At 61.0% G+C, this 26,239-nt stretch overlaps 2 protein-coding genes across 6 annotated transcripts; one reads left to right on the plus strand and one right to left on the minus strand.

The window, feature by feature from the left end:
* The first annotated feature begins 39 nt into the window (after window positions 1-39).
* Window positions 40-12,546, plus strand: RHOBTB2 (Rho related BTB domain containing 2). Of its 5 annotated transcripts, none has more exons than XM_062616993.1 (11): window positions 40-158; window positions 2,713-2,814; window positions 8,570-8,771; window positions 8,937-9,040; window positions 9,129-9,314; window positions 9,400-10,424; window positions 11,209-11,327; window positions 11,408-11,558; window positions 11,660-11,748; window positions 11,937-12,042; window positions 12,119-12,546. In XM_062616993.1, the coding sequence occupies exons 1-11, from the start codon at window positions 49-51 to the stop codon at window positions 12,355-12,357; spliced, it is 2,433 nt and encodes an 810-aa protein (XP_062472977.1). In that variant the 5' UTR covers window positions 40-48; the 3' UTR covers window positions 12,358-12,546. The 5 variants fall into 5 exon arrangements, with proteins under 5 accessions (XP_062472977.1, XP_062472978.1, XP_062472979.1 ...); XM_062616994.1 differs by lacking the exon at window positions 40-158 and adding an exon at window positions 2,299-2,441; XM_062616995.1 differs by lacking the exons at window positions 40-158; window positions 2,713-2,814 and adding an exon at window positions 3,934-4,208.
* Window positions 12,547-14,388: 1,842 nt separating this feature from the next.
* LOC134162771 (tumor necrosis factor receptor superfamily member 10B-like) lies at window positions 14,389-21,859 on the minus strand. The gene is given in 10 exon segments (XM_062616998.1): window positions 14,389-15,735; window positions 15,828-15,909; window positions 16,354-16,494; window positions 16,913-17,028; window positions 17,031-17,144; window positions 17,251-17,342; window positions 17,425-17,539; window positions 17,898-18,026; window positions 18,392-18,524; window positions 21,621-21,859. Coding segments are annotated over 10 exon segments (1,389 nt in total). The 5' UTR covers window positions 21,801-21,859; the 3' UTR covers window positions 14,389-15,448.
* Window positions 21,860-26,239: the final 4,380 nt, after the last annotated feature.

The raw sequence follows: 26,239 nt of genomic DNA on the forward strand, positions 1-26,239 counted from the left end.
ACCGGTGTCAGTGCAAAAACTCATCCTTAGGGCATTTGTTTGGATCACATGGGCGAGCGTATAAAAACGCGTCCTCCCTGCCCTGGCCACTTGGCACCTTTGGGAAGCGAAGGGACCGGAGGGGATCGCTGCGGACGGAGCCAAGCCGGAGCTCACAGGTAACCACAGCGCCTGCACCCAGCACCTCCAGCTCTGTTTCCCCACCCCAGAGCTCTGCAAGGGCTGGCCCCAGCCACAGCAATGGGATGAGGTGGGGCGGAGGGGGTCTTCCCTGTCTCCTTTCCCTCTGGAGCGGGTGATGCTCTCAGCTCCTCATCCCCTCATTGCCCCTTTGCTCCCCTTTGAGCCGCTGGACCCCAGCGAGGCTCCATGGGTTGCACTGGTGGCAACCGGAGCTGGCATTGTGGGCAGAGAGCCACGTGCAAGGAGACACCAAAGGGACTTGTGCTGTGGGGCCGATGCTGTCCCATGGGAACGGATCCCACCAGAGCCTCCCCATGGCTGCTCCTTGCTGCCTCAACACGGGGTGTTGATGTCTCCTGGCAGGTAGTCAAGGGCGTCCATGCAGCACCAGCGCTGCCTGCCTGGCTCCTGCTGCCTGCGGTGGGGCAGGGGCAGCCGTTGGGGCAGGAAGTGGTTTTGGGGCTCGGGTGCTGCTCCCCAAGACGCTCTCCCATGGGCTATGGTGGGGAAAGGGGGTGACGCTCCCACCCATCGCCCTCTGCCCTGCCCCAGCGCTGCTGCTGCTGCTGGTCCCACACCCCAAGGCCCCTCTTCTCCTGCCTTTCAAGCAGCCACCATGGGTGAAATGAGCCCAAGTAGCTCTTCTGCTCCATCCCTCACCCCCTCGGTCCTGCCGGGGGCTGTGGGACCCCAGAAGTTTCCTCCCTCCCCATCACTGCTTCTCTCTCTGCTCTCCATCCCCACTGGAGACAGTTGCTTAGAAACAGGCTCCTTCTTCTTTGAGTTTTTAATTAACCTTTCTTAAGATGGAGATAACAGCACCCCCCCCCAGCCCTGCGCCATGGGACAAGGCCCAGGAAGGTCCCACACTTCCCCCTTCTCTCTGAGCATCGGTCCCCAAGCTGCAGCAAGCCCTGCTGCCCCCCCCGCACCCATAGCAGGGCACCATGTGAGAATGGATGCCTTTCGGGGGGGTTATTTCCCGTCCCTGCTGACAAGCCCGGGCTTGCTGGCGGTGTTACCAGCCTGTTCCTGCAGCCCTTCCCATAGCAGGAGCAAAGGGAAGCAGCGAAGCCACAGGATGCACCGTTACAAGAGGAACTTTCCCCAAAATAGCAGCTTTTCACAGCGCTTGCAGGAGGCGTCAGCAGCTCCTGATGCTGCGGATGCTGCATGGAGCAGCCTGAGCCTGCGAGCGCTCCCGGCTGCAGCCCTCCTGGGAGCATGGGGCCGGGCCTGCATCCCCAAACCTGGCTGAGGTGATGGGAAGCAGCTGGAGGAGCAGCAGGAGCTGGGATTTCCTCTCACTCCGTGGGGTAAATCCCACACGTCCCAGCTGAAGGGTGCAGGAGTCCAGCACACGCAGCCTGAGACCTTGACCCCATTCCTCGAGCCCCAGATGTTCACTAGCTCTGCTAGAGGAGGATGCTGTGCTTGGAGGACACGTGGCATTAAACAGCAGTAAAATGGCTCCTTCTGGGTTTAAATATTGATGGAGGGAGTGATGAATCCCTGGGATGCTGCGCGGTGTTGATGGCAGGGTGAGCCTATCAGGTGCCTTGTTTCAGGGCTGGCAGACGGGAGCCAGGCTGGGTCAGAGGATGCAAGCGCAGTGAATTTCCAGAGCATCCCATCTCCTGGCTCGGACATAGACCCTGCTCTGTGGCAGGACATGAGATGAAAGGTGCAGAAATGCTCTTTTGGCTTGTTCTTGACCTTCCCCTTCAGTTTTCCGGCCTCTCTGTCCCAGCCCGTGGAGGCACATCCATGAGGATTGGGGTTTGGCAGCATTTGGCAGGGTGCTGGTTGCAGACTTCCCTGCCTGCTGAGTCCACATGGATATTAAGCCCGTAAACAACACTTACGTGAGCTGCCACCTCCCTCCATGGTGAGGGAAGGCTGATGGAGCCTGCATGGGTGCCTGGGGGATGCTACAGATCCCTTGCAGCGGAGCAGAGCAGCACATTGGAGGGGAGACCCTCACTGCTCTTCCTGCCTGGATCCAGAGGACCCAGCACCACGGCAGGTCTCTGAACCCCGTTCCCAGCAGGAGCCAGGCTTTGCCGGGATCGAAGCCCGAGCTGGACTCTGCTCCAGCCTGACGTGTGCAGGCACCAGTGATGCAGAGCTGGGGAAGGAGGGGACAGCCCCGCTGCCCTGCCTTGCTCCGGAGCCCTGGCCAAGGCAAACATGCTCGGTGGTGGCACCAGGCACGGCCTGGGCTCCATGTGCCCGCAGGGAAGGCTCCCACTCCCAGGGTAAGATGCTTGGAGCAGGGAATGGGGACTCCCCCTTGACCACTGGGGCTGCGAGGAGGCTGTGGCTGGGCTTCAGTGGAAGGGATGGGTCTGTGCATGCCTGTTGCATGGATCTGTGCGTCTCCCCCTCGGCTGCTCTGTGTGGGGAAGGAAGTGGCATGGGGAGAGCAGACCTCGTGCCTGAGAACAGGCTTTCAGCGCCCTGGGTAGCGGGGCAAGAGGGCAGGGGGTGGCTGCGGGATGTGACTCCATGTGTGGGGTGTTTTCACAGAGCCCTTCTGCCCTTCCCCTTCGGGATCTGCCAGGAGAAAGAGATGGAAACGCAAGGGAAAGGCAGCCCCGCCGGGAAGATGACAGCCATGGCCCACAGCCTGTGAGTACCCTCTGCTCCTCCTCACGGCTCTTCCTCCAGCCGCTTTCTGCAGGGGACTTTGCTCTTCGCTCCCCTTTGCTCCATTCCCGCATGGATAAGGCAGAAACCCCACGGCAGGGCTTAGGGCAGAGCAAGGCAAAGGCAGGCCCACAGCAGCGGGGGCTGCCAGGGGGGATTGGGGTGTCCCCCCCCCCAAAATGCGCTGTTCCCAGGGTGCTGCTGGTGAGGGATGCTGTCCTCTGCAAGGTGAATACCACTGAGCTCAGCCTCATGTGGGGACCAGGGTGGGGGGCACTGGGGGGCAGCCCTGTTACAGCTCCAGTGGTGGCAGAGCTGCAGATGGGTTTGCATCCCTGTCGGCCAGCCCCCAGCGAGGCTGGACACAGGGAGCACCTGGGAAGGGATGGGAACGCTCCGGCATTAGAGTCATAAAGTTTAATCAGGGAGGGCATGGAATCATGGAACCAATCAGGTTGGAAAACACCTTTAAGATCAACAAGTCCAACCTTTACCCCATGACTGTCAATGCCTGGAGCATCTGCTCATGTCTGATACCCGGAGAGCTGCTTCTTTCCTTGCTGGGAAGGGGGAGATGGAGGTAGGAGGATGCTATGGAGTGCTGAGTGCGAGCTTCCTGGTGTGACCCCCCTGTAGCGCTCAGCATCGGCTCTGGAGCTGTGTCTGGGGATGAGGGTGGTCATGGAGCTGGGCAGGTGGGAGCCCTCTGGGACAAGTTCAAGAGGCTTAAATCAGAGAGAGCCATGGGAGCAGGGAGAGAACAGCTTTGTAAGCGCAGCCCTGACAGGGGCAGCGGTGCCGGCCTCGCCACCCCCGGGCAGCAGCGGGATGCAGCGCATCAGCTGAGACGCGTTTTGCCTCCCATGGAGATGCTCCGGAGCGCATTCCCATGCCCGGAGCCCTCCCTGGTGCCTCCCACCACCGTGTCCCTGCTCCTCCTGCCGGGAATAGGGCCCGGGAGCCCCGCAGGCGACAATCGTGCTTTTGTTGTGCCTGGCAGGGAGGGCGCAGGCGGGATTCGGCTGCCCAGAAAGCTGCCGGCAGCTCTTTATGCCACAATTAAGCACCTGCTACAAGAGAGCAAATAAGCCAAATCATGCGGCTCCAAACCAGCCTTACGTGTTCCTTCCCCGTGACCCACTCCAAGCAGGAGAAGGCTCGGAGCTGCGGCTCGGCTGCTCGCAGCTCCCGTTGCAAGGCTTGGAACAGCTTCCTTGGGAAGCCAAAAGCTTCTCCACGGGCTCACGGAGCCGCCGTGGGCTCGGAGGCAGCACCGGGAGCTGCCTATGCCCGGCTCAGACCGCCCCCCCCCTTCCCCAATAAGCGACTCCATCTCCTTCTGCTATGGAGAGAGAGATCCCGGTCCTGCGAGTTAGGTGAGGTGGGGGGCGATGCCGGGGGGGGGGCGAGATGCGGGGCTGGGATGGGGAGCAGGGATCGGGGAGCTGCGAGGTGAGCGCCGGGGTCTGACGCCGGCTGACGCGGGGTTGCATCAGTGCCACGGGCTGGGGAGGCCGAGCTTAGCCCGGCGCCAGGAAAAGGGGGGGGAAAGGCGGCCGAAAGCCTTGGGAAAGGATGGCGAGGCATCACATGATGCGGATGTTCGGGGTCAAGGCAGCGGGGCCGGGCGCCTTCCCGGCAGCCGCGCTGCGGGGATGACTTTGGGGTTTTATGTGCCCTGAGCTGGGGGTTTGGGGCAGCGCTGGGGGGGGCTGTGGGGTGAGGAGGGGGCTGTGAGGAGCGCTACGGGCTGGGGTGCAAGGGCAGCACTGCAGCGTGTGGATGGATGGGTCACATCTGCCCCACACACACGAGAACAGCCCCGGGTGCTGAGGGGGGGGTGTCTGGGAGTTGGGGGTAGCCACATGAGGGGTCTGCTCTGGTGCAGCCCCTTCCTCAGCTGGACTGATGGCCTGCAGCCCCACGCATGGCCTGGCAGGGAGCTGGGGGGCTGGAAGAAGCTGGGTAGCCCCCGTCCAACAAGGGCTGGGGGGGAAAGGTGGTCCAAGGAGGGGGCCAGCAGAGGGTGAACCCTTTCCCAGCGGCAGGAGAGCAGGGAGAGGAGGGAGGATGGAGATGGGATACAGGGAGAGGACGAGGGCTGGATGCAGCAGATGATGGAGGCTGAGATGGGGGTATAGGGCTGGAGTCCCACACTGGCGTGGGTTAGGGGCAGGATGGAGACCAATCCGTGGCAAAACTGGGGGGCAAAAGGGCACAATGGGGGTTCCCATTCAAGGCAGGATTGGGGGCGCAGGATGGGGGTCCCTGTCAAGGGCAGGACTGGGGTGGCAGGACAAGGGTCCCCATGCGGCGCAGATGGTGGGGAGCAGGATGAAGACCCCTGCGAGGGGGGGCAGGAGGTGGGTCCCGCAGCCCCCCAGGAGTACCCCCCCCCCTCCCCCGGTCTCTCTCAGCCAATGGGCGGCGGCGGGGGGCCGGGGGCGGGGCCTCGGTGGGGCCGGTTGTTTTTTGTGAATGAAAGGCGGGGCGGGCGCGACTGCAGCGCGCAGGGCTCGTCCGCGCAAGGCTCCGCGCAGGGCTCCGCGCAGCGCAGCTGGGCCGCGGATGCTGAGCGCGGGGCGGCCGAGGTGCCGGCATGGGCCCCACCGCCCCAGGCCCTGAGCCGCGCAGCGCAGCGCCGAGCCCCGCCGAGCAGAGCCGCGCAACCTGCGCCGTGGCCATGTCCGGAGGGGCGAGCCCGGCCCCGGCCCCTGGGAGCCGCCGCTTCGTCTGTGTTGGTGTAAGTACCGGGGAGCCCCCCCCCCCCCGCTTCCCGAGCCCCGATCCGCGCATCCTGCCCCCTCACGGCGCCCGGCCCCGTCCCGCTGCACCCACCGCTGCCTTGCAGTGCCCCGCATCCCGGCCGGGGGGTACCGAGCACCGCCGACCCCACTGCTGTGCCCTCCACCCCCGGCCTGGGTCTAACCCAGCCTCCTTGAGATGCCCCACCCCCGATATGGGTGCTCTGAGCACCTCCGGCCCCTTGCAATGCCCTGCACCTCGATCCGGGTCCTCCGAGCATCCCTGGCCCCTTTGCAGTGTCCTGCTCCCACTCCCGATGCCCTGAAGCCCTAATCTTGGTGCTCCGAGCATCCCTGGCCCCATAGCAATGCCCTGGACCCCCAGCGTGGGCTCTCCGAGCACTCCCATCCTCACTGTACAGCCCCGCACCCAATCCCGGCGCTCCTCAGCCCCCTTGCAATGCTCTGCACCCCCGATATGGGTGCTCCGAGCGCCCTCAGCACCATCGCAATGCCCCACATCCCCGATGTGGGTCTTCCGAGCATCCCCGGCCCCATCGCAATGCCCCGCTCCCGGTGCTCCGGCTCCCCTGTGCCGCGGCCGGGCCCGTCCGTGCCGCAGCCCTGCTCGGGGCCCCGCTCCCTCCCATCGCGGCCTGCACAGCCCCGGCTCCTTCCTCCGGGCCCCGGCTCGCCCCCACCGCACGGCTGCCGGTCGGTGGGTCCCTGGAGGGGCCGCGTTATTTTTGTGCATCGCTGCCGTTTTGGGGCTGTTTCCCCCCGCTTTGGGGCCTCTCCTCCGCTCGCGAGGTGCGGGATGGAGGATTTTTAGCCTGGGAGTTGCTAGGCGACGGTCCGGGGGTGATGGTGCAGTTGCCTTGGCAACCGCGGGCTGGGCAGCCTGGAAGGAGTGATTCTGGGGGGTCCCCTTGGGGTGAATTGGGTGCCCATGGTTTGGGTTAGGGGCTGCGGTTGGCAGGGAGAGCGGTGCCGGGGGCTGCTGCAGGCTGGAGCATCCCTGCTCCACAGGGAAAGGCTTTTTCGGGGGGGGGATCTCCGATGTTTTGGCATCTCGGGTTATTTCTTGCTCTCTGGTGGGTTTTGGAGAGATGGGGGAAGGTGGTTGCGGAGGTGGCTACGTGGTGCTGTTGGAATTGTCCCTGCAAAGAGGCTCAGCCCCCTCCGGGGGTGACGGGAGCTCCCCAGTGTGCTTCTGCTTTATTCCGAGCCCACATTTTGTGCCTGCTGCTGTCCCCCTCTTCCTCCCCTCCATGCAGGCACTGATCCCGTTAGGATTTAGCCCTTAATTCCCTCGGAGCACCAGACTTTCCCCTGTGCTCGGCTGGGTGCAGGATGAGCATCCAAACGGCCACCCGCAGCTGTCATCTCCATGTGCCTTCTCCCCATCTGAATGAGCTTGGCCCGCTTGGGAGCACGGCTGGTCCTAAAAATAACTGCAGCGAAGCTCCATGAGCACTGATGACCCCCCCCGAGATCTCCTGGTCCCATAGGGGAAAGCTGATCCCAGGAAGAGCAGGGACAGTGGTGGAGGGGGATGAATGAGATGGAAACAGATTTCCATGGGTTAACAGGGAAGGAGAGAACCTGCCCTGACTCTTTGCACTGTGCAGAGCCCCAGGATGTGGCAATTCCCAGTTTTCAATGCCCTCAGCAGATAGGATTCCCTGCATCCCAAAGGATGGAGGGGATGAGGCAACTCGGAGAACTTTTGCCTTGGGACCAGCAGATGCCTCGGCACTGGCACCTAAAGCAGCCTGGATCAGTGCCACCCGCCTCTGCCCACGCTTGCCCTGTGGCTCGATGCTGCTCGGTGCGGAGCCCTCTCACGTGCCCTCTCCGCTGCCTGGTGTAGCTCAGGTGTGCCCAGGGAGCCTGCGCACGGGAGGGAGGTGCTAACATTGGGAAGTCCTTGCCAGGCAGGTTTGGGGCGCTGCGGCCGTGGTCCCCGCGCTCCGTTGCCATCGTTACCGGGTGCTGTAGCTCACTGAGCCTTGGCGCTGGTGGTTTATTACAGCAGCGTGTGAGGCCGGGCCCAGGAGGGGGTGATGAGGGGGGAAGAGGTCTGTGGCTTTGGGAAGTTCAAAGCAATTGGGATGTGAGGTGGTTTTTTCTTTGTCCTTTTCCCCCTTTGGTTCAATCTCCTCCCTGCTTTTCCTCCTGGAAACCACATAAACCCCTGTCTTAATGCTGTGGTGAGTTCCTTCTGGCTGGTTTAGGGGGCTTTGAGCAGGCAAAGGGTGTTACACCTCACGGGATACGGGTGCTTTGCATCGGCTTCGCAGCACCCACAGCACCAGCCTCTCTCTTGGGAGTACCGGGGAAGGCTGGAGATGCTGGGAGCCTTCCCGAACCCGACGGCTCCTGATCCTCCTGCGAACGCGATGAGTTTCTCCTTTGCTGCTCTTAGCTGGGAGCAACCATTCCCTGTGGGAATGGGGTGGGAGGTCAGCGCCGAGGGTGAGACCCCCTCCACAAGCCATGCTGGCAGTGCCCGTGTGCGCGCTCGGTCGGTCGGATCTGGAAGCTTCGCTTGCAAAGGGTGGAAAGGGAGAAAGGGGAAAGGAAGAAGGGGGGGGGGGGAAGGAGGAAGCCTCATCTCACATGAACAAGCGTGAGGCAGAGCGGGGAGGGAGGAGGGGATGAAACGCAGGGCATGTGTCTGACGCGCGGCACAGCAGCGCACGCTGCCACGGGCACCTGCAGCGTTACAGGGGACTGGTGGGGAGCTTTGGGGAGCTGCCTGCACCCTGCCTGCACCCTGCCTGCATTCCTGCCTTCACCGGCGCCCCCAGTCACTGCAGCGCGTCCCCCGTGCTGCCAGGGGCTGGTGGCTCCTAGTGTGAGTATCAGCATCGTATTGTTGCTTCGCCCCCACCTTGGCATCCCATCCCATCCCATCCCATCTGGAGGCAGCCCACCCTGGCTTCTCCCAAGCATATTTCCGACACCCCCCCCCCCCCTTTCCCCTCCAGGTCCCAATTAATGGATTCTGACATGGATTATGAGAGGCCAAACGTAGAAACTATCAAGTGCGTCGTGGTCGGGGACAACGCGGTGGGCAAGACCCGACTCATCTGCGCCCGCGCCTGCAACGCCACTTTGACCCAGTACCAGCTCCTTGCCACACATGTGCCCACAGTGTGGGCCATCGACCAGTACCGTGTCTGCCAGGAGGTGAGGGTGATGGGGTACTCCAAGGGAACCCCAAGGAAAGGGAGCTGCACCCTCCCCATGGGGGAATTGGGGATGACTCCTCTGTATCTTGCATGCGGTGGGGACAGCCCCCGCTCTCACAGGGCTCAAGGACTAAGGAGCTGGATGGTGCTTCTGTTCCCGCAGGTGCTGGAGCGCTCCCGGGATGTGGTAGATGATGTTAGTGTGTCCCTGCGGCTCTGGGACACCTTTGGTGACCACCACAAAGACAGGCGCTTTGCCTATGGCAGGTAGGAGAGAGGCAGAGCCTTGGGCTACCCTGGGCATGGTGGGAGGGCAACGCTCCATCCCCAGGCTGCACCTTCCCCTTCCTCGCAGGTCCGACGTCGTGGTTTTGTGCTTCTCCATCGCCAACCCCAACTCCCTGCACCACGTGAAGACCATGTGGTACCCAGAGATCAAGCACTTCTGTCCCCGTGCGCCCGTCATCCTGGTGGGCTGCCAGCTCGACCTGCGCTACGCCGACCTGGAGGCCGTCAATCGGGCACGGCGACCCTTGGCCAGGTAGGGCTCGCGCCATGGGGATGTCTGCGCCTGCCCGACGCGTTTCCGTAGCGCGCATCTCTCCATTGTCCCCCCTCTTTTCTAGGCCGATCAAACCCAATGAGATCCTTCCCCCGGAGAAGGGGAGGGAGGTGGCCAAGGAGCTGGGGATCCCCTATTACGAGACGAGCGTGGTGGCCCAGTTTGGCATCAAGGACGTCTTTGACAACGCCATCCGCGCCGCCCTCATCTCCCGCCGTCACCTGCAGTTCTGGAAGTCCCATCTCCGCAACGTGCAGCGGCCTCTCCTCCAAGCCCCCTTCCTGCCCCCTAAGCCCCCTCCACCCATCATCATCGTCCCGGACCCCCCTTCCAACAACGAGGAGCGTCCTGCCCACCTCTTGGAGGACCCGCTGTGCGCGGACGTCATCCTGGTGCTGCAAGAGAAGATCAAAATCTACGCACACAAGATCTACCTCTCCACCTCCTCCTCCAAGTTTTACGACCTGTTCCTCATGGACCTGAGCGAGGAGGACCAGCAGAGCACCACGGGGCACGGCTTCGGGGTGGCCGTCACCGCGGCCGCCGAGCGGATGCTGCACCAAGAGGAGAGGCACCACGGGCGGGATTTCCTCCTCCGTGCTGCGAGCTTTGATATCTGTGAGAGCACCGAGGAGGCCGGGTCTGGCCAGAGGAAACCGTGCCTTAGAGCCTCCACCAGTGATGGGATCCTGCGGGGCAACCGCTACGAGAACGGGGAGCACGGGCTGCGGCGGGGACGGAACCTGTCCTCTTGGAGCCGGGCTTTCACCAGCATCCAGGAGGAGATGGCAGAAGACCCCCTGACCTACAAGTCCAAGCTGATGGTGGTGGTGAAGATGGACGCTTCCATCCAGCCGGGTCCTTTCCGGGCCGTGCTGAAGTACCTGTACACAGGGGAGCTGGATGAGAACGAGCGGGACCTCATGCACATCGCTCACATCGCTGAGCTGCTGGAGGTGTTCGACCTCCGCATGATGGTGGCCAACATCCTCAACAACGAGGCATTCATGAACCAGGAGATCACCAAAGCCTTCCACGTCCGGAGGACCAACCGGGTGAAGGAATGCCTGGCCAAGGGGACTTTCTCGGGTACAACCACGGGCTGAGGGGGAGGACCGCATCTCCCTTGTGGGGGGCTCTAATGGAAGGATGAGGGACACGCTTTGGGTGCCTGGCAGCTCCGTAGCGTTGTTTTACCCTGCGAGGGATGCTCCCTCCACAGGGGTTGCTGCTCCCCAGCCCTCCCAGGGCTCTGTTTGTCCACAGAGAGCAGCAAAGGCGACTTCCTGCCCCCCCCACACTCCCTGGGTCTGGATTTCATGGGGTCATTGATTTATGAGCAGCAACGTGCCCTTGATGGGCCTTCCCCAGCACCGCATGCCACCGGCGTGCGCCGTGCTGCTGCGGGGTGATGTCCCAAGGGTGCCAGTGTCCCGGCATCCCTCCGGCTGGGTCTGGATGAGGCCAAGCTGTCGCTGTCAGGGACAAGCATGTGCTGGCCTTGGGGAGAAGCCGTGGGCCAGGGTGGAGAGCAGAGCGGGGCATGGGAAATCCCCAGCAATTCCGAGCTCCTTCCCAAGGTTCAAGCTTGGGCGAGACTTTTGCTTCCTGGGATTTCCACTTTGCTTCCCAATGTGCTGTGTTGCGCCTTGGGAAAAGCGCTTGGAAGAGGCAGAGCCCAAGCAAGGCCCTCCCCTGAGCTCCTCTGCGCGATGAGGAGATGCTGGGAAATGAAATAGGGATCTTTAGGGAGAAAACACGGGATGGAGCAGGCTCTGTCCCCTTCCTTCTGTGGTCCCCGGTGCGAGCCAGGGGGTGCCTGAGCCCTGGGTGACAGGGATGGTCCCAGCAGCATCCCTCTGCTTGTCCCCAGATGTCACCTTCGTGCTGGATGATGGTGCTATCAGTGCCCACAAGCCCCTGCTCATCTCCAGCTGCGACTGGATGGCCGCGATGTTCGGCGGCCCCTTCGTGGAGAGCTCCACCAACGAGGTGAGGCCGGAGCCTGCAGGGGGAAGGAGGGGGGACCAGGTGGGGACGGTCGCAGGGTGACAACGGAGCGCATCCCATAGGTGGCACTTCCCTACACCAGCAAGAGCTGCATGCGGGCGGTGCTGGAGTACCTGTACACCGGGCAGTTCAGCTCCAGCCCCGACCTCGACGACATGAAGCTCATCATCCTCGCCAACCGCCTCTGCCTGCCGCACCTGGTGGCTCTCACTGGTGAGTCCCACACCGGCTGCACCGCGGTGCTGGGCCCCCGCTGTCCCCGTGCTCCCGTGTCAGCCGGTCCCAGCCACTCTAACCCCGTGTGTCCCTCACAGAGCAGTACACGGTCACCGGCTTGATGGAGGCGGCACAGATGATGGTGGACATCGATGGGGACGTGCTCGTGTTCCTGGAGCTGGCTCAGGTAGGAGAAAGGGCTGGAAGGAGAAGAGAAGGCTCCTTAAGGGGAGACCTTAGAGCAGCTCCAGAGCCTAAAGGGGCTGCAGGAAACCTGGAGAGGGGCTTTGGGATATAAGGGATATGGGGACAGGACAAGGGGAATGGCTTTAACGTGCCCGAGGGTGGCTCTGACGTGGGCTCCATCTCTCCCAGTTCCACTGCGCCTACCAGCTCGCGGACTGGTGCCTGCATCACATCTGCACCAACTACAACAACGTCTGCCGCAAGTTCCCCCGGGACATGAAGGCCATGTCGGGAGGTGAGTGGGGGCCGGGGCGGGGAGACGGGGGTTCCAGGGGTCCCAGCACTGCCCTCACCCCCCCGTCTCCCTGCAGAGAACCAGGAGTACTTCGAGAAGCACCGCTGGCCGCCGGTGTGGTACCTGAAGGAGGAGGATCACTACCAGCGGGCGAAGAAGGAGCGGGAGAAGGAAGACTACCTCCACCTCAAACGGCAGCCCAAGAGGCGCTGGCTCTTCTGGAACGCCTCCTCCTCCCCTTCCTCCTCTCCTTCATCGTCGGCAGCCACAGCCTCCTCTTCCTCCTCCTCTTCCTCCTCCTCGGCTGTGGTTTGAGAGCCCATCCTCGCCCTGGCTCCAGCATCCCGGGGAGGAGGAGGAGGAGGAGGAACGGGGGTGACCTGCCCCAGCGCCAGGCGTGGAGCAGACGCCACCAGCCGAAGCCCTGGAGGAGACGATGGCAGCAGGGGCTCATCCCTGGGGATGCGCGGCAGCTCCTGGAGCCCTGCTCTGCCCGCGCACGCTGCAGGAGAAACTCCCGTTTGCAGGAGCACGAGGGCTGGCGGGGGGGTATTTTGGGGGTGGTTTTGTTTCTTCTGCTGAACATCAGCAGCGCGACGAAGAAGAAGAAGAAGGAGAAGAAGAGGAAGAAAGAAGAAGAACCCATTGGCTTCCACTCTGATGTGTGAGCAGGAGCGGTGGGACGTGGTTGGTTTGATGGCATCTCATCACCCCGGGCAGCCGGAGCCGCCGGGGGGGGCTCTGCCACCCCCTTTGACTTGCAGCAGGGTCAGGCCCAGTGCAGGGGACCCTGGTCCCCCGCTGCCTGCAGGCACTGCAGCATCCCTTCTGCTCAGCAGTGGGGTCCGTCCTGGTTCGGGAGCAGGAGCTCCCTCGTTCCTGCCTCCCAACTCCGTTTTGTTCAACAGGAAAACCTACGGCAAAAACCAAGCCCCATCCCCAACCCCACGGCCCCGTCACAACCTGCCACAGCAGAAACCAACCCCAGGCCCTTGGCTTGGGATTTTAGCCTGGAAGGCTCCATTGTAATAAATGGTGTTTTCAAAGCCCAGCGTGGTCCCTGTGTGTTTGGGAGGAAGCGGCTGGACACGGGGCTTCCTTGTGCCCTGCTTGGGGTGACGCCAGCACCCCCCAACCAGCGCTCCTGGGATGGACAGGGACAGGGAAGCTCTGCAGGATCCAGCCATCAACGCCTTGTACAACGAGAGCTGGCTTTCCCATCGGACTGACTTTGCATGTCCCACCTTGCAGGTGCACCAGCACAGCAGGTACCTACCGCAGGAGGAGGCAGCGTGGCCCCAGGGCTCTGCGGGACTGACAGGCAGGGGGGGTGAGCAGGAGAGACCCAAACCTCCGCTCGCCTTCCTCGGCTGGGAATGGAGATGCTCCTTTAAGCCCCATCCCTGGGAGAAGCCGCTGCTGGAGGGATGCTCCCAGCAGGGATGCTCCGGGTGGTGTCCTCCTGCTTTTCATTGCTCCTCCTCCCGCCTGGCCTTAGTAGAGCACCTTGGAGTCCCTCGTTCCGCATGCTCATGCTCATCCTCAGCTGCAGGAGCAAGGCTGCAGCTCCAGGTAGGATGAAAGTTTCTTTCCCTTTGAATCCGGGCTGCTTCCGAGTCCTGTTTGCCTTCCCCGGGCTGAGAGCTGAGCCTGTGTCCCGGCACTACCCCCTGCATGTGCCTGGCTCTGCAGGAGCCCCCTGCCCAGGTTTGCATGCACAGAGGTGCACTGGGGCTGCACATGGGCACGAAGCCTCCTGGCAGGTCCCTGAGAGCTCCTGCTTCGACCGCTCGCCTCCGAGCCCTCTTACGGATCAAAGCGCAGTGCAAAGGCTGGGGCAAGCTCAAAGGGGCACTCGGGGCAGGCAGAGCCCTTCTCTCACTGAGCACTGCATGGATTGCCACGCAGCTTGATAGCAACAGAGCCCTGGCGGGGTGTCGCTGGACCCCCCCCTGCAGCAGCAGCCCCAGCACGGGCTGACAGCATCGCTCAGGCCCAGGGTCCCAGCCCTGCGCACCCAAGGGACCGAGGTCTCTGCCTCCTGCAGGCACCTCAAGAGCACAGGACTCGTGGTGTGGGTGTAAAGGCACAACCCAGGCTGCTGCTGCGGGGAGCATTCCCAGCGGGATGCTGGCCTGAGGTTGCCAAGGGCTGCATCCTCAGTGCTGAGCATCTGGTCCAGCTCCTTTGGTGCCTGTGGCAGAGCAAAGGGATGGGGGGAAGAAACCCAGGTGAGGAAGCAGGAGGCTTTTTTAAATGTTTATTCTTCCTTGATAAAGAGACATGTAAAAACTGGACATAAGAAACTGGCTGGGCCAGAGCTCTGTATAAAAACACACCCATGCATAAAGAAACAACACTATTTTTATATTCGCTTTTAAGTTAAGATCTGTACAGGTTTACATTACTTAATAAATACATAAATACAACCTTGCTGCTTGTGCTTGATCGTCTTTGGGGTTTTAAGTGTTGGGGAGAATGGGCAGCAGTGGGAGGGATGCCAGAGAGGGGTTGGTGATGCCCCTCATGCTCTCCCAGCACGCAGGGGAGGGCAGGTCCTGATGGGCTGGGCTGTACTGGGATGCAGCACACACCAGCTCCAGTAATGCAGTAGTTGTGTTTTCCAGCCAAGTTGTCCCTGAGCGATGGGTGAGAGCCAGAGCAAGAGGCACCGTGAGCAGCAGCCCATCGAGCTGGAGGATGCATGGCCGGTACCCAGAGTCGTGCTCGGACCTCAGTGCATTCATCTTTCCAAGCTGGCTGAGACAGGGACAGCAGAGCCTGCAACCCCAGGGATCACCATTGTAAACCATTCCCATTCTCCCCTCAAAGTCCAGTTTCAAGCTGATTCCTAGCAGCAAGCAGAAGCACTACCACCTACAATGCGTTCGGTCAACAGCTTTGAGAAGGTAACCCCAGAACCCAGTTAATGCTTGCCCACTGAACATACAGTATTGAGCTTGCTGGCCAGCTTAGAAATGTCCTACAAGCAGAAGCCATTGCATGATGCCAGGAACCCCCTCCAAAAGGACGATCCAGTTAAAAGCCACGGGGATGCCTGCATCCTGCCCTCTCTGCACTGGTCCTGAAGACATCCATATAGTACCAGAGCTCCCAAGTGAGACCATGCCAGAGGCAGCTTGCAGTAGTTTAGGGCTCTTTGCATTGACCCAGTGAATTCCAAGCACCATCCTGGATTTCATAAGGAAGCACCAACATGGAGCCCATAGCTTCAGCAGAGAGGACCACGAAGTTTGTATTTCATGAGAGGATCAACTCCTGGCTCCAGCTGTGCGATGGCTACCGAAGAGCCACAGCAGAGCTATAGGAAGATAAAACTCCAGTGTTCTTAGAGGTATCTGTGGCCTCAGCTTGAAGCAGAGAGATGCAGGGCTTGCCCTGCTCCTCAGCTCACTTCATACTGGAAAGATCCCTCCTTGACCAGCTTGAAGGCGATGTCCTCGGCAACGCCGCCGAGGCTGATCTGGTGCAGGGTGTCCAGCAGCGCGTTCACGGACGTGTCGATCGTTCCTTTCTCCTGCCACTTCTTGAGCATCTCGATCAACATCTCCAGCCCGCTCTCCTTCTCTGCCAGGGCAATGTCGTTCTCCAGCAGATTCAGGGCTCGCCCGAACCTCCTCCAGTGCTCGTGGGGCACCTTTTGGGCAAAGGTGTAAAAGCTGCTTTGCAAACCTGGAAGGGGGAAGAGGGGAAAGCTCAGAGGACAGGGCAGAGCCTGGAGAGCCGGTTCACCCCCAGCACACCCCTTGGGTCCCAACACTTACGGGCATAAGGCTCTGCTCCTTCCACCGGAACCAGTTTCTTCCTGGGTTTCCCAGTGGGCTGCGAGCTCCCCAGCCCCAGCACCTGGAAAGACCACGTCCTCTAGCACCCGCAAAGCGCCAGCACAAACGCTGTCCCCAAGCCCCATTCACGGCGGCGTTGGAGACCTTCTCCCTGCCTCTGGGGGCTGTGGGGGCAGGACATCACCACACACCCCAAAGGCACCCATTGCTGCCTGGCTTTGGGAGGAGAGCAGGGCACCAGCACAGAGAGGGGCCCCGTGGGTCCTGGCTCCCCGCTGTCTGCCCAGCAGCTGCGTTAAACCAGCAGAGGACTGTGGCAGCCGGCTGCAAGGAGCAGACTTCAGAGTCCTGAGCCCAGAGCCAGGACAGGGAGCCCTTCACTGTCTCCATGCAGGAACCAGGCTCCAGCCCTGCAAGCCCTCAAGCTGATGAGCTTGGTGAAGGCAGAGGAAAGCATCTTGCTCCGTGGCCAAGCGGGATGGAGCAGAGGAGCACGCTCACGTACCTCTGCTCCCGGAGCACTGGGAGGCACTGCTTCTGGGGTCCTGGAGAGCAGCGGACCCTGGGAGAAGCTCTTGTTGAGATTGTTGTCCTGAGTCCCCAGGTTCCTGCTCCGGAACCTTATCAGACGCTGCAGCAGGTAGTCCTGTGGCCGGAGAGAAGCACAAACCAGCTGAGCTGGGTGGTCCTGGGAGGGCAGGGCTCACGTTGACCATTCAAAGATGCCACCTACACACCAGCATCTGCCCTGCCCTGGTTCCAAGGGCATGGCTCGTGTGCTCATCCTGAGCCTGAAGGGACCGCAGGAGAGCACAGCCCTCCCTTCAAACTGAGGTTCCCACTGGGGACCCTGGATGTGCCAACACCACTGCCAGGGAAGGGTTAAAGGCACTGGGGAGGGGGCTGCCAGCACTCCACATGGAGCACTGACTTTCCTCTGCTTAGCCCGGCTCTAGCACACCCCTGCAGGGATGAGACTCATCCCCCTGCTCCTTCAGCCTTCCCAGGAGCCATGGGCAACATGGGGAGCAGAAGACATGGGGGACCTCATCCCAGCAACTCACCATCACGCTGCAGGGCTTCCTGCTCAGGTCTCTCCTGTCCCCTGGAAGGTGAAAGCAGTGTTGTGATCCCGCATCCTCCAGAGCAGGCCCCTCTTCCCACCCATGCAGAGCCCGCAGTGAGGTGGGATGAGGCCGTGCTCACCTGTGGAATGGCAGCAGCAGTACTTCCAGAGACAGAGGAGCCCCACGAGGACCACAGTCACCGTTACTGAGATGATCACGATCGAGCTGGCTGGAAGGGGATAACACAGGGCACGTGGGGAGATGCTCCCGGTCTCAGCAGCAGCTCAGCCCCATCCCTCCGCCCATCTCCCCTCCAACAGCAGCCCCACACGTACTGGAGAGGCTGGGGACGGTGGCGGTGGGAGGCCCACAGCGGCGGTCGCTGGAGGACGTGCAGGGAGCCAGCTCCACCTCGCCCTTGGGACACCTGCAGAGGGGAGCAGAGGGCAGGCTCAGCGCCGGGGGTCCCAGCACCCATCGAGAGGCACGCGGCGCCTCACCCAGCTCACCGGGGCCGGCACTTCTGGCACATCTCGCACGGGTGCTCCGGGGAGCAGAAGGTGCCGTTCCTGCAGGCGCACTGTGTGTCCTGGACGGCTCGGCAGGGACTCAGCTCCACCTCATCTGCGGGCGAGAGCAGAGCGCTGTACCCACGGCACCCCACGCTCAGTCACTCAGGCTCAGTCACTGAGCTGGAGCAGGGCCACGGAGCTGCTGCGAGGGCTGGAGCCGCTCTGCTCTGGAGCCAGGCTGAGAGAGCTGGGCTGGGGCAGCCTGGAGAAGAGAAGGCTCCTGAAGGGGAGGCCTGAGAGCAGCTCCAGTGCCTGAAGGGGCTGCAGGAAACCTGGAGAGGGGCTTTGGGATATAAGGGGTATGGGGACAGGCCAAGGGGAATGGCTTTAACCTGCCCGAGGGGAGACTGAGCTGAGCTCTGAGGCAGAAGCTCTTCCCTGCAGGGTGCTGAGGGTTCACCACTTTGTACCTTCCCGACAAGTCCGGCAGACGAAGCAGACGGGGAGGTCATTGGGGTACTCGATGTATTCATTGTCTTTACAGGGCAAACACTTGCTGAAGCCGTTCTGCTCTTTACAGTGTTCTGCAACATAGGTGCCTGCAAGGGGGGCAGGAGAAAGACAGGGTTTGTGTGAACATACAGGTCAGGAGGGAGATGTCTTTGCAGACAGGGAGGAAAATGTTCCCATAATGAGTCCTTAGATCTCATAATGAGACAAAACCCATTCTGCCAACCATATCCTGGCCTGCAGGGACAGGACAAGGGGGAATGGCTTTAACCTGCCAGGCGGCTGGAACTGGATGAGCTTTAAGGTCCTTTCCAACCCAAATCATTCCAGGATTCTATGAGAGTGGAGCACGGGAGAGCTGGAGCTCCCGCTGCCTCCTCACAAGCAGCAAGGACCCACCACGGTGACGGGGTGAGGCTGCACAGGCTGTGATGGGTGCTGGAGACCACCTTACCTGCAGCGCATTTCCTGCAGTAGATATTGCTGCTCTGGACGAGGTAAAACTCTTCCTCTCCCCTGCGTGCATCGAACAGATCCACCTTGTCCCTCCTATGCAGCGCTGATGCAGCCGCTCCCAAAGGAGCTTCCTGTTAAAACAATCGTGAAAAACCTGCTTTAAAACCCACCCCAAATCCATGGGGCAAGGGGAGAAAGAGACGGGCAAGGGCTCTGCCCACTGCGCTCAGACCAAGTGGGAGAGGAGGCCTGGGATGGCTCAGAGCTGCTGGACCCAGGGACCAAACCTCCCCTCCATGCAGGCGAAGGGCACTTCCCGCATCCGGGGTGGTTGTTTCCTTGGAGAAGGAGAAGGTTTGCAGAGGGATTCCCGCTGCCAGGTTATCAGCAAGGCCAAGGCTCCCTAACGCTTCCTCAGGGTAACATCAGGCCCCTTTTCCTTCCCCAATTGGTGAGCGCCTGAAACCACAGCGCCGAAGAAAGTGGAAGAGGGATGGGGAGGGTGTTTGTGGGGAGGAAACCAGCCCCACGGCCGGGATGTGGCTCCTGTGCCCACCAGAAGCACCCTGGGCTGCTCCAGGCTCCCAGTTTCCGCCTCATCCGTGTTATCTTGCTGTGGATCATGAAAAAGGCCACGTTTCCACTGGCTCCCAAGCACCTTTCCCTGGCTCAGCTCTTCCTGTACTGGGTCACTCCAACTATGGGGAGACAATGCTCAACAGGGACAGCCGCTCACCCCATCGGGGCCTGGGGGCTTTGGGGCACCCCAATGTCCTCACGCTGCTCCAGGGGGATAAACCTGCTCCTACGTCCTGCCTCTGCCCCTGTAATGCTGGGATACAGGGGGGCAATGCCCGGCCATGCTGCAGTGACAGCCTGGCCGAGGCATTTCCTCCTTCCCCTCCCACCCTGAGCGTGAAACCTGCTTCTTAAAGGAAATATTTCTCCTGTGACTCAGAAGCTGCTTTAAAGGTTAAAACAATAGAGCCACAGAGCAACGTGCTCCCTGAAAGGCCCCTTGCGACCAGGGGGGAGCTTCTCATGAAGCTCAGGCAGAGCTCGCCCAAGCGCACGATAAGGCTATCAGCCCACAGCACCTGCGAGCGCAGTTCAAGCACATGAGCCCAGCACAAAGCCCGCGGCAGCTCTGGCTAACCCTGACGAAGCTCTCGCTCCCCCAGAGCACAGCCTGGGAGCTGTGGGTGAAGCCAGGAGTAGCTTTCACCCAAGGTAAACGTCCCAAAGCCTCGCTGCCTCCGGGTACTCTCAGCAGGGAAAAGCCCCTTCCTTCGGGATGATCAAAGCCTGGAGGCAAAGCTCTGGGAAGCACCAAGCGTTGAACTTTCCCTTCCTCCATCCCCAGTGTGGTTTTGTCCTGAAGGGATCCCGAGGAAGGAGCTGGACCCTACAGCGGAGGACAGAGCCCTCCCTGAGCTCCTGAGCATCCACAGCCCCCGGTCGCCAGAGGCTCTGAGCCAACTGCATGAAGGAGCAGGGACAAAGGAGGTGGCAGCAGATGCCCAACTGCTGCTCCTCCATGGGCACGGTGTGACCAACACAGGGGGGCTCCCCCCGTTCCCGGCTTCCCGCAGATGGAATGTGAGCTCCCACAAAAGCACGGATCCAAGCCGCATTCCTTCTCAGCAGCCCATTAGGGTGGCCAAAGTCCAGGCATGATGCAACAGGCAAGAGCTGCAGCTACGATATCATGTGTTATTACGTGGGCATCGTCAGTCCCAACAGGTCCCTCCTTCCCTTTTGTTGCATTAAATAGAAGATGGGAGAGAGGAAGGGGATTTTAGGTGACGATTTTGGAAAGGTCTGGCTTTCCCAGCACGTGTAAATGAACTCTGGTGGATGGAAGGAACTGGATGAGGAGGTGACTCCTTCCAACCAGCTACGGCAGTGCCGATTTCAATGCGAGGAATTCCAGTGCGGAGCAAGCAACCACATGTCCTTGCGCCACAGCTCCACTGTGATCCCTCGTGGCAGCAGGAGCCTAAAACTCAGGGTGGGATCCAACTGCTTGGAGGTGAGACAAGACTTTAGGTATGTCTGAGCTCTGCGCCAACACCCAACGCATGGGCAAACACGATCCATGCAGGTGGGACTTTCTGTCCTTAAAGTCAGCGGCGCTCAGGGTTTGAGCATCATTTGGGTGAGTTGGAGAGGCAGTGTTCCTGCACCGGGCAGCGTTCCTGGCAGCGTTCCTGCACCGGGCAGCATTCCTGCACCAAGCAGTGTTCCTGCACCAGGCAGCGTTCCCGCACCAGGCAGCGTTCCCGCACCAGGCAGTATTCCCGCACCAGGCAGCATTCCTGCCCGCATCCGACCCCGATGCCTTCAAGCACCCCGCACAGCCTCGACATTGCCAACAGATCCCGACACTGAAACGACGCTCCGCGCTGGGAAGCGCAGGGACTGGAAATCCCCCCCCCCGGCACAGGCCTCCAGCCCCACATGTTGCCTCATGGCCCTTGCTCAGCCGCTCGCCCGCAGCCCCACACCGGGGAGCTGAGATCACCGTTCCCGTTCCACCTCCATGCTGCTGCTCCCACTGTGCCCCACAGGCCCTCCATGTGCTGCTGCCCTCCATCAGGGCGGATGAACCCCCTGACCCCCACCTGCCCGCTGAGCCCCGCTATACCCTCAGCTCTCCCCATAGCCTCTGTGCCATGGGGGACACCCTACAGCCTCAGCCCCCCCCCCCCAGTCCCCTGGACCAGGCGAGTCCCTATAGCCCTCACTCTTCCCACAGCCCCCAGGCTAAGTGAGACCCCCATAACCTCACTCCCACCATGGTCCCTGGCGCAGGTGACCCCACCATCGCCCCAGCTTCCCCCCAGTTGAGAGGATCCTTATGAACCCCACGCCCCGGACCCCCCAGTATCGCTGGTTAAGGGGACGCTGCCCCCCCCCCCCGCTCTCGCCAGGCAAACCCTAAACCCTGCTCCCCGCTACACCAGCGGCACTCCCCATTCCCACCGCCCCCCACCCCGGCTGAACCCGCACCCCCATCCCAGGGCACCCCTGTTCCCCCCCCCATTCATTGTGTGTCCCCCCCCAGCCCCTTCTCAAGACCCTTCCCCAGCGCGGCAGCCGCGGCCCCTCGATGGCGCGGCAAGCCCGGGCATGCCTCGGCAGCACCGGGCAGCGCCAGCGGGGGTCCCCGACCCCTCCACACAGCCCCACAGAGCCCCCCACGGCCCGGCCCCGGCCCCACGTACCGTGACCAGCACCAGCAGCACCAGCAGCACCAGCACGGGCTGCGGGCAGAGCCGTCGGGGCGCGCAGCGCAGCAACGAGCGCATCTTGCGCGACAGGGAGCGGAGCGGAGCCGAGAGCGGCGGCCCCGGCGGTGAGCGCGGCCCCGGGCACGGCTCGGTGAAGGACCCCGGGCACGGCATGGTGTGGGCGGGATCCGCAGCGCCGGGCACGGTGAATGGGACTCTGCGTGGAGCGGAGCGGTGAAGGCGCTTATGAAGGCTGGAGGAGGGACCGGAGAGGAGGGGCAGGAGGCACGGAGCGCCGCGGAGGCCGGCGGAGGGCTCCGCCAAGTCCCGTGCTCCTGCCGGAAGCGCTCGGGGTTTCGCTGGGGTTGGTGGCAGCCGCAGGGGCCGGACTCGGCTTTCGTAGAACTTTCCTTTTCTCACCCCTTATTTCCCTTCCCATTCATTCCTTTTCCCGTCCCCGACTCCGTTTGCAAGCTCCACATTTAGCCAGGAGGCCCCGGGAATGCTTCCCGCGGGGTGTTCCCGCTTTGCCCCCATCACACAGCAGCCGCCTTGAGCGAGGAAAGTCGCAAGATTTGGTTTTCCACGGAAAAGGGGCTTATACAAACACGTCCGGGTGACAAATCCCGGAGGCGCAAAGGCAAGGCACCGCTCGCTCCCTTTGCAAAACAACCATCCTTTCCCAACAAGCTGGGAAGTGAGGAAAGTCACCTTGGGTTTGGCTTTGGTTTTGTGCAGGGGAACTTGTGTTGAAAGGGAACAAACCCTGTATAATGTAAAACTGGGCGTTGCACAACGGCTGGATGATGTGGACCCTGCCTCAGGAGCGTGGTGACTCACTGAGGCTGTGCTGTGAGTAACTGGAGTCTCTAATGGCAGCCCAAAGCAGAGGCAAAGGCAGGTGACAGCCTGAAAACGGGCAGCAGCATTCCCATGGTGCTGCAGGGAGGAAGCGGCTCAGCAGGAAAACTGCTCGCCAGGGAAAGGGCTCAGTGCATTGAACACCTTTGTGCCAACGGGGCTGCTGAGCAGCTGCCCATCATCATCCCCAGCGCTTGGAGGAAGGCAGCAAGGCTCCTTGGCTCCAGCCAGATGAGCAGAGCTGTAGCTAACCCACTCAAGATGTGGATATATGGGAAGCATCTTCTCTAACCCATTCAAGATGTGGATATTTGGGAAGCATCTCTTTGGTGGCCACACTCATGGCGGGATGAACACCTGCACTCCCAGCCATGGTGGGCAATGGAAACCTGGGTTTCTCCTTGCAGCAGTTTGTGCCTGTCTATGCCAAAAATAGTTAAGCTGAACTGGGATTTGAAGGGGAAGAATTCCTGCTGGTTTCCTGGGTGGGTACTTCTATTACAAGCCCCAAAAGTATGCAGGGCCTTTTGTTTAACCAAAACCATGTGTTCTGGGCTCTAGATACCACTGACTTCAGCTGCAGTCATTTGGCTCCTTAGAGAGCAATGAATTTTCCAGTTAGCTCACAGGGCCAGTGCACTGCTCTGTGCACGTCCAGCAGGATGGGGAAGGACCTGCTCCATCCTCTCCCTGAAAAGTCCCCCTAATGCTCCTTAGGGAATGGCTGTGCAGAAACTCAGGATGGGAGGAGGTTTCCCAGTTTGCCCCATGGTTTATACTGGGCGCTCAGACACATCCCAGCAGCGGGAGGTCAACTGCCAGCATCCAGCCCCTGGTGACATCCTCCTCCTGGCAAGCACTTGTTACAAAGCCCCAGTGCCTGCTCCACGCGTCTCAGCCATGGATAAAACGGGACCGTCGGAGCTGTCGGAGCTGTCAAACCACAGAGATAACATTGACACGGAGCTCCAGACAAAGGCAGCTTTGTGTCGGGCCGAGGGTGCTGAAGCTCGGGAGCGATGCTCGCCCTCTCCCGCTCTGCAGGCTCTGGGACATGCCGGCAGACACGTCATTCCCCCAATTCAAGCAGGAATTTCCACTGGAGCCATGCTGCACGCTGCTTCCATTTAAGGCTGATTTACAGAGCAGGCTCTGGGCAAGAGAAGGGTGGGTGTTTATCACCCAGGGCAGGCCTTCCTGCAGGAACCCAGTCCGTATTGCGGGCAGCCTGCTCATCCCTAAAGCACCCCCTGAACCAGGACCCCCCAGGAGCCAGCACAACAGAAGCACTGGGGGTAAATTAACCCCATCGAGAAGAGGGGGGTTAGGATACTGAATTCCTTCCCTTCTTCCTCAGTTCTAAGTGGGTGTTAAAATGAGCACCAGGGTCTGAGCAGGACCAGGGCTTGTGTCCCACTCCGTGGTAATGGGGAGAAGGGAGATGGGAGCCCAAGCTGCCCATAGAGGACAGTGGGGAAGCTGGCTGGGGAAGCCTGCTCTTACTGGCCAGGGTTAGTGGTTAACTTGTGAGCTGGTGCCCTGCGGCGCTGCACAGCTCAGCCCCTCGGAATGCTTGTGTCCTTGTAGCGTCTCTTTGCTCATGCTCCACCTTGAAAGGAGATTGAGGGGGTGAAAGCGGCTCTAATCTCCCCTTCCAGAGCATCTTGCTTGTAACTGTGACCCTGGGCACACGCCGGGGAGGTGATGGGGTACGTGCCCTTGTATCTGTTCTTTTCGAACACCCACATCCAGTTTTACCTTCAGCTCTTTGTTCCCTCTCGGCTGTTTTCGTGCCTGGGAGGGATCTGAAGCCACCCGATAACTTTGACCTTCCCCCATCCACATTAACAAGTGATTTGTCTCATAAATGCCAGCGGTTTGAAACGCCGTTTTTAAAGGTTCCTCTTTAAAAGGGAGGGAAAAGCCTTGCGCTGTGACCTTCCAGGGAGCTCAATTCCCCACAGCACGGCACTGCCACCCCCTCCCTCCCTGCCTCAGTTTCCCCTCTGAAACAGTGCAGAGGAGCGCTCAGACTTCTGTCTTCATTCCCTTTTCCTGCCTTATTCGGGAGAAAGGCCAAGGAAATCCAAGCGGGTGATTTCTGCATCCTTTCTCCCTTCACCCTTCCTGAGGCAGCTTCCCTGCCTCCAGGCGTGCAGCCACTGGCAAGGGAAAGTGTTAAATCCCTCCTTCCCCTGCCAGGCCAGACAGCTCCTGAAAGCAAGAGGAAGCTTTCACCAGCAAATAGAGTAAGAATAGAGTCAGAACTAGCCCCCTTCCCTGCCCTCCTCCCTTTCCTCCCCTTGAAGCAGGACTTAAAAGGAGCTCTGGGACGAAGGAGAGGGGTGAGGGTGTTGGAGGCTGAGCTGCAGCCCAGGCTCCATATCCAAACCACGGTACCTGCCAGGCTTTGAAACTGGGACAGAATCCCAGCCTGGTTTGGGTTGGAAGGGAGCTTAAAGCTCATCCAGCTCCAACCCCTGCCATGGGCAGGGACCCCTTCCACTGGAGCAGCTTGCTCCAAGCCCCTGTGTCCAACCTGGCCTTGAGCACTGCCAGGGATGGGGCAGCCACAGCTTCTCTGGGCACCCTGTGCCAGCACCTCAGCACCCTCACAGGGAACAGCTTCTGCCTTATCTCCAGCCTGAACCTCCCCTGTTTGAACCCATTACCCCTTGTGCTATCACTACAGTCCCTGATGAAGAGACCCTCTCCCGCATCCTTGTAGCCCCCTTCAGACACTGGAAGCTGCTCTGAGGTCTCCACACAGCTTTTCTCCAGGCTGAACAGTCCCAATGTTCTCAGCCTGGCTCCATACGGGACCCGCTCCAGCCCCTGAGCATCCTCATGGCCTCCTCTGGACTTGCTCCAACAGCTCCTTGTCCTTCTCATGTTGAGGACCCCAGCACTGTACCCAGTGCTGCAGGGGGGTCTCATGAGAGCAGAGGGGCAGGATGCCCTCCCTGAGCTGCTGCTCACGCTCTGGGGGTGCAGCCCAGCACATGGAGGGTTCTGGGCTCATGTGGACAGTGAAGCTGGGTCACGGGGAGCTTCTCCTCAGCCAGCACCCCCAGGTCCTTCTCAGGGCTGCTCTGGATGTCACATCTCACCTCGTATCACAGCTCCTCCTGTGCTGCTTGTGCCTGGAGTACAGTTAATTTCCTTTGTAGTAGCTGCTCTGGGGCTGTGCCTGGGTTCTCTGCTGGAAACCCTGATGATGACCCTGGGACATTTCAGACACCACTGAGCAGCACTTACACAGAGCCAAGGCCTTTTCTGCTTCTCACAGAAGGAGCCGGGAGGGCGTGTGGCCGGGACATCTGACCCTAACTGATCCAGGGCTATTCCCGACCGGATGACATCCTGTTTGGTGTACACAGCCAGGAGAAGAATTGAGGAGGAAGGAAAGGACGTCCGAATGGATGGTGTTTGTTCTCCCAAGTCGCTGTTCCTCGTGACAGAGCCCTGCTCCTTTGGGAATGGCTGGTCTCCTGCCTGGCTATGGGAAGTGGCAAATGCATTCCTTGTTTTGCTCTGCTTTCCCTATTAAACTGCATCTCAACCCATGAGTTTTCTCACTTTTACCCTTTTCTGTCCCCCAGCCATGTGTGGGGCTGGGGTTGAACCACAACATGGAGCTTCTCATCTGGAACAGGAGCAGGATGAGCCCATCACTTGGCTCTTCCATCACAGCATGTGATGCTCATCTAACAGCCTCCAGCACTGCAGGGTCAAGGCCCATTTCCCAGGTG

This window comes from Pezoporus occidentalis, unplaced genomic scaffold (genome assembly GCF_034315485.1).
Source record: "Pezoporus occidentalis ecotype Australia unplaced genomic scaffold, CSIRO_AGI_Poc_V1 ctg191, whole genome shotgun sequence".
In the NCBI taxonomy this organism is placed as follows: Eukaryota; Metazoa; Chordata; class Aves; order Psittaciformes; family Psittacidae; genus Pezoporus; species Pezoporus occidentalis.

Bases quoted from the DNA above. Each gene is read 5' to 3' on its own strand.
- RHOBTB2 (XM_062616992.1), top strand. From the start codon at position 5,253: ATGGGCGGCGGCGGGGGGCCGGGGGCGGGGCCTCGGTGGGGCCGGTTG. The intron at 9,041-9,128 runs GTAGGAGAGAGG...CCTTCCTCGCAG, and splicing joins AGGCGCTTTGCCTATGGCAG to GTCCGACGTCGTGGTTTTGT. The intron at 10,425-11,208 runs GTACAACCACGG...GCTTGTCCCCAG, and splicing joins GGCCAAGGGGACTTTCTCGG to ATGTCACCTTCGTGCTGGAT.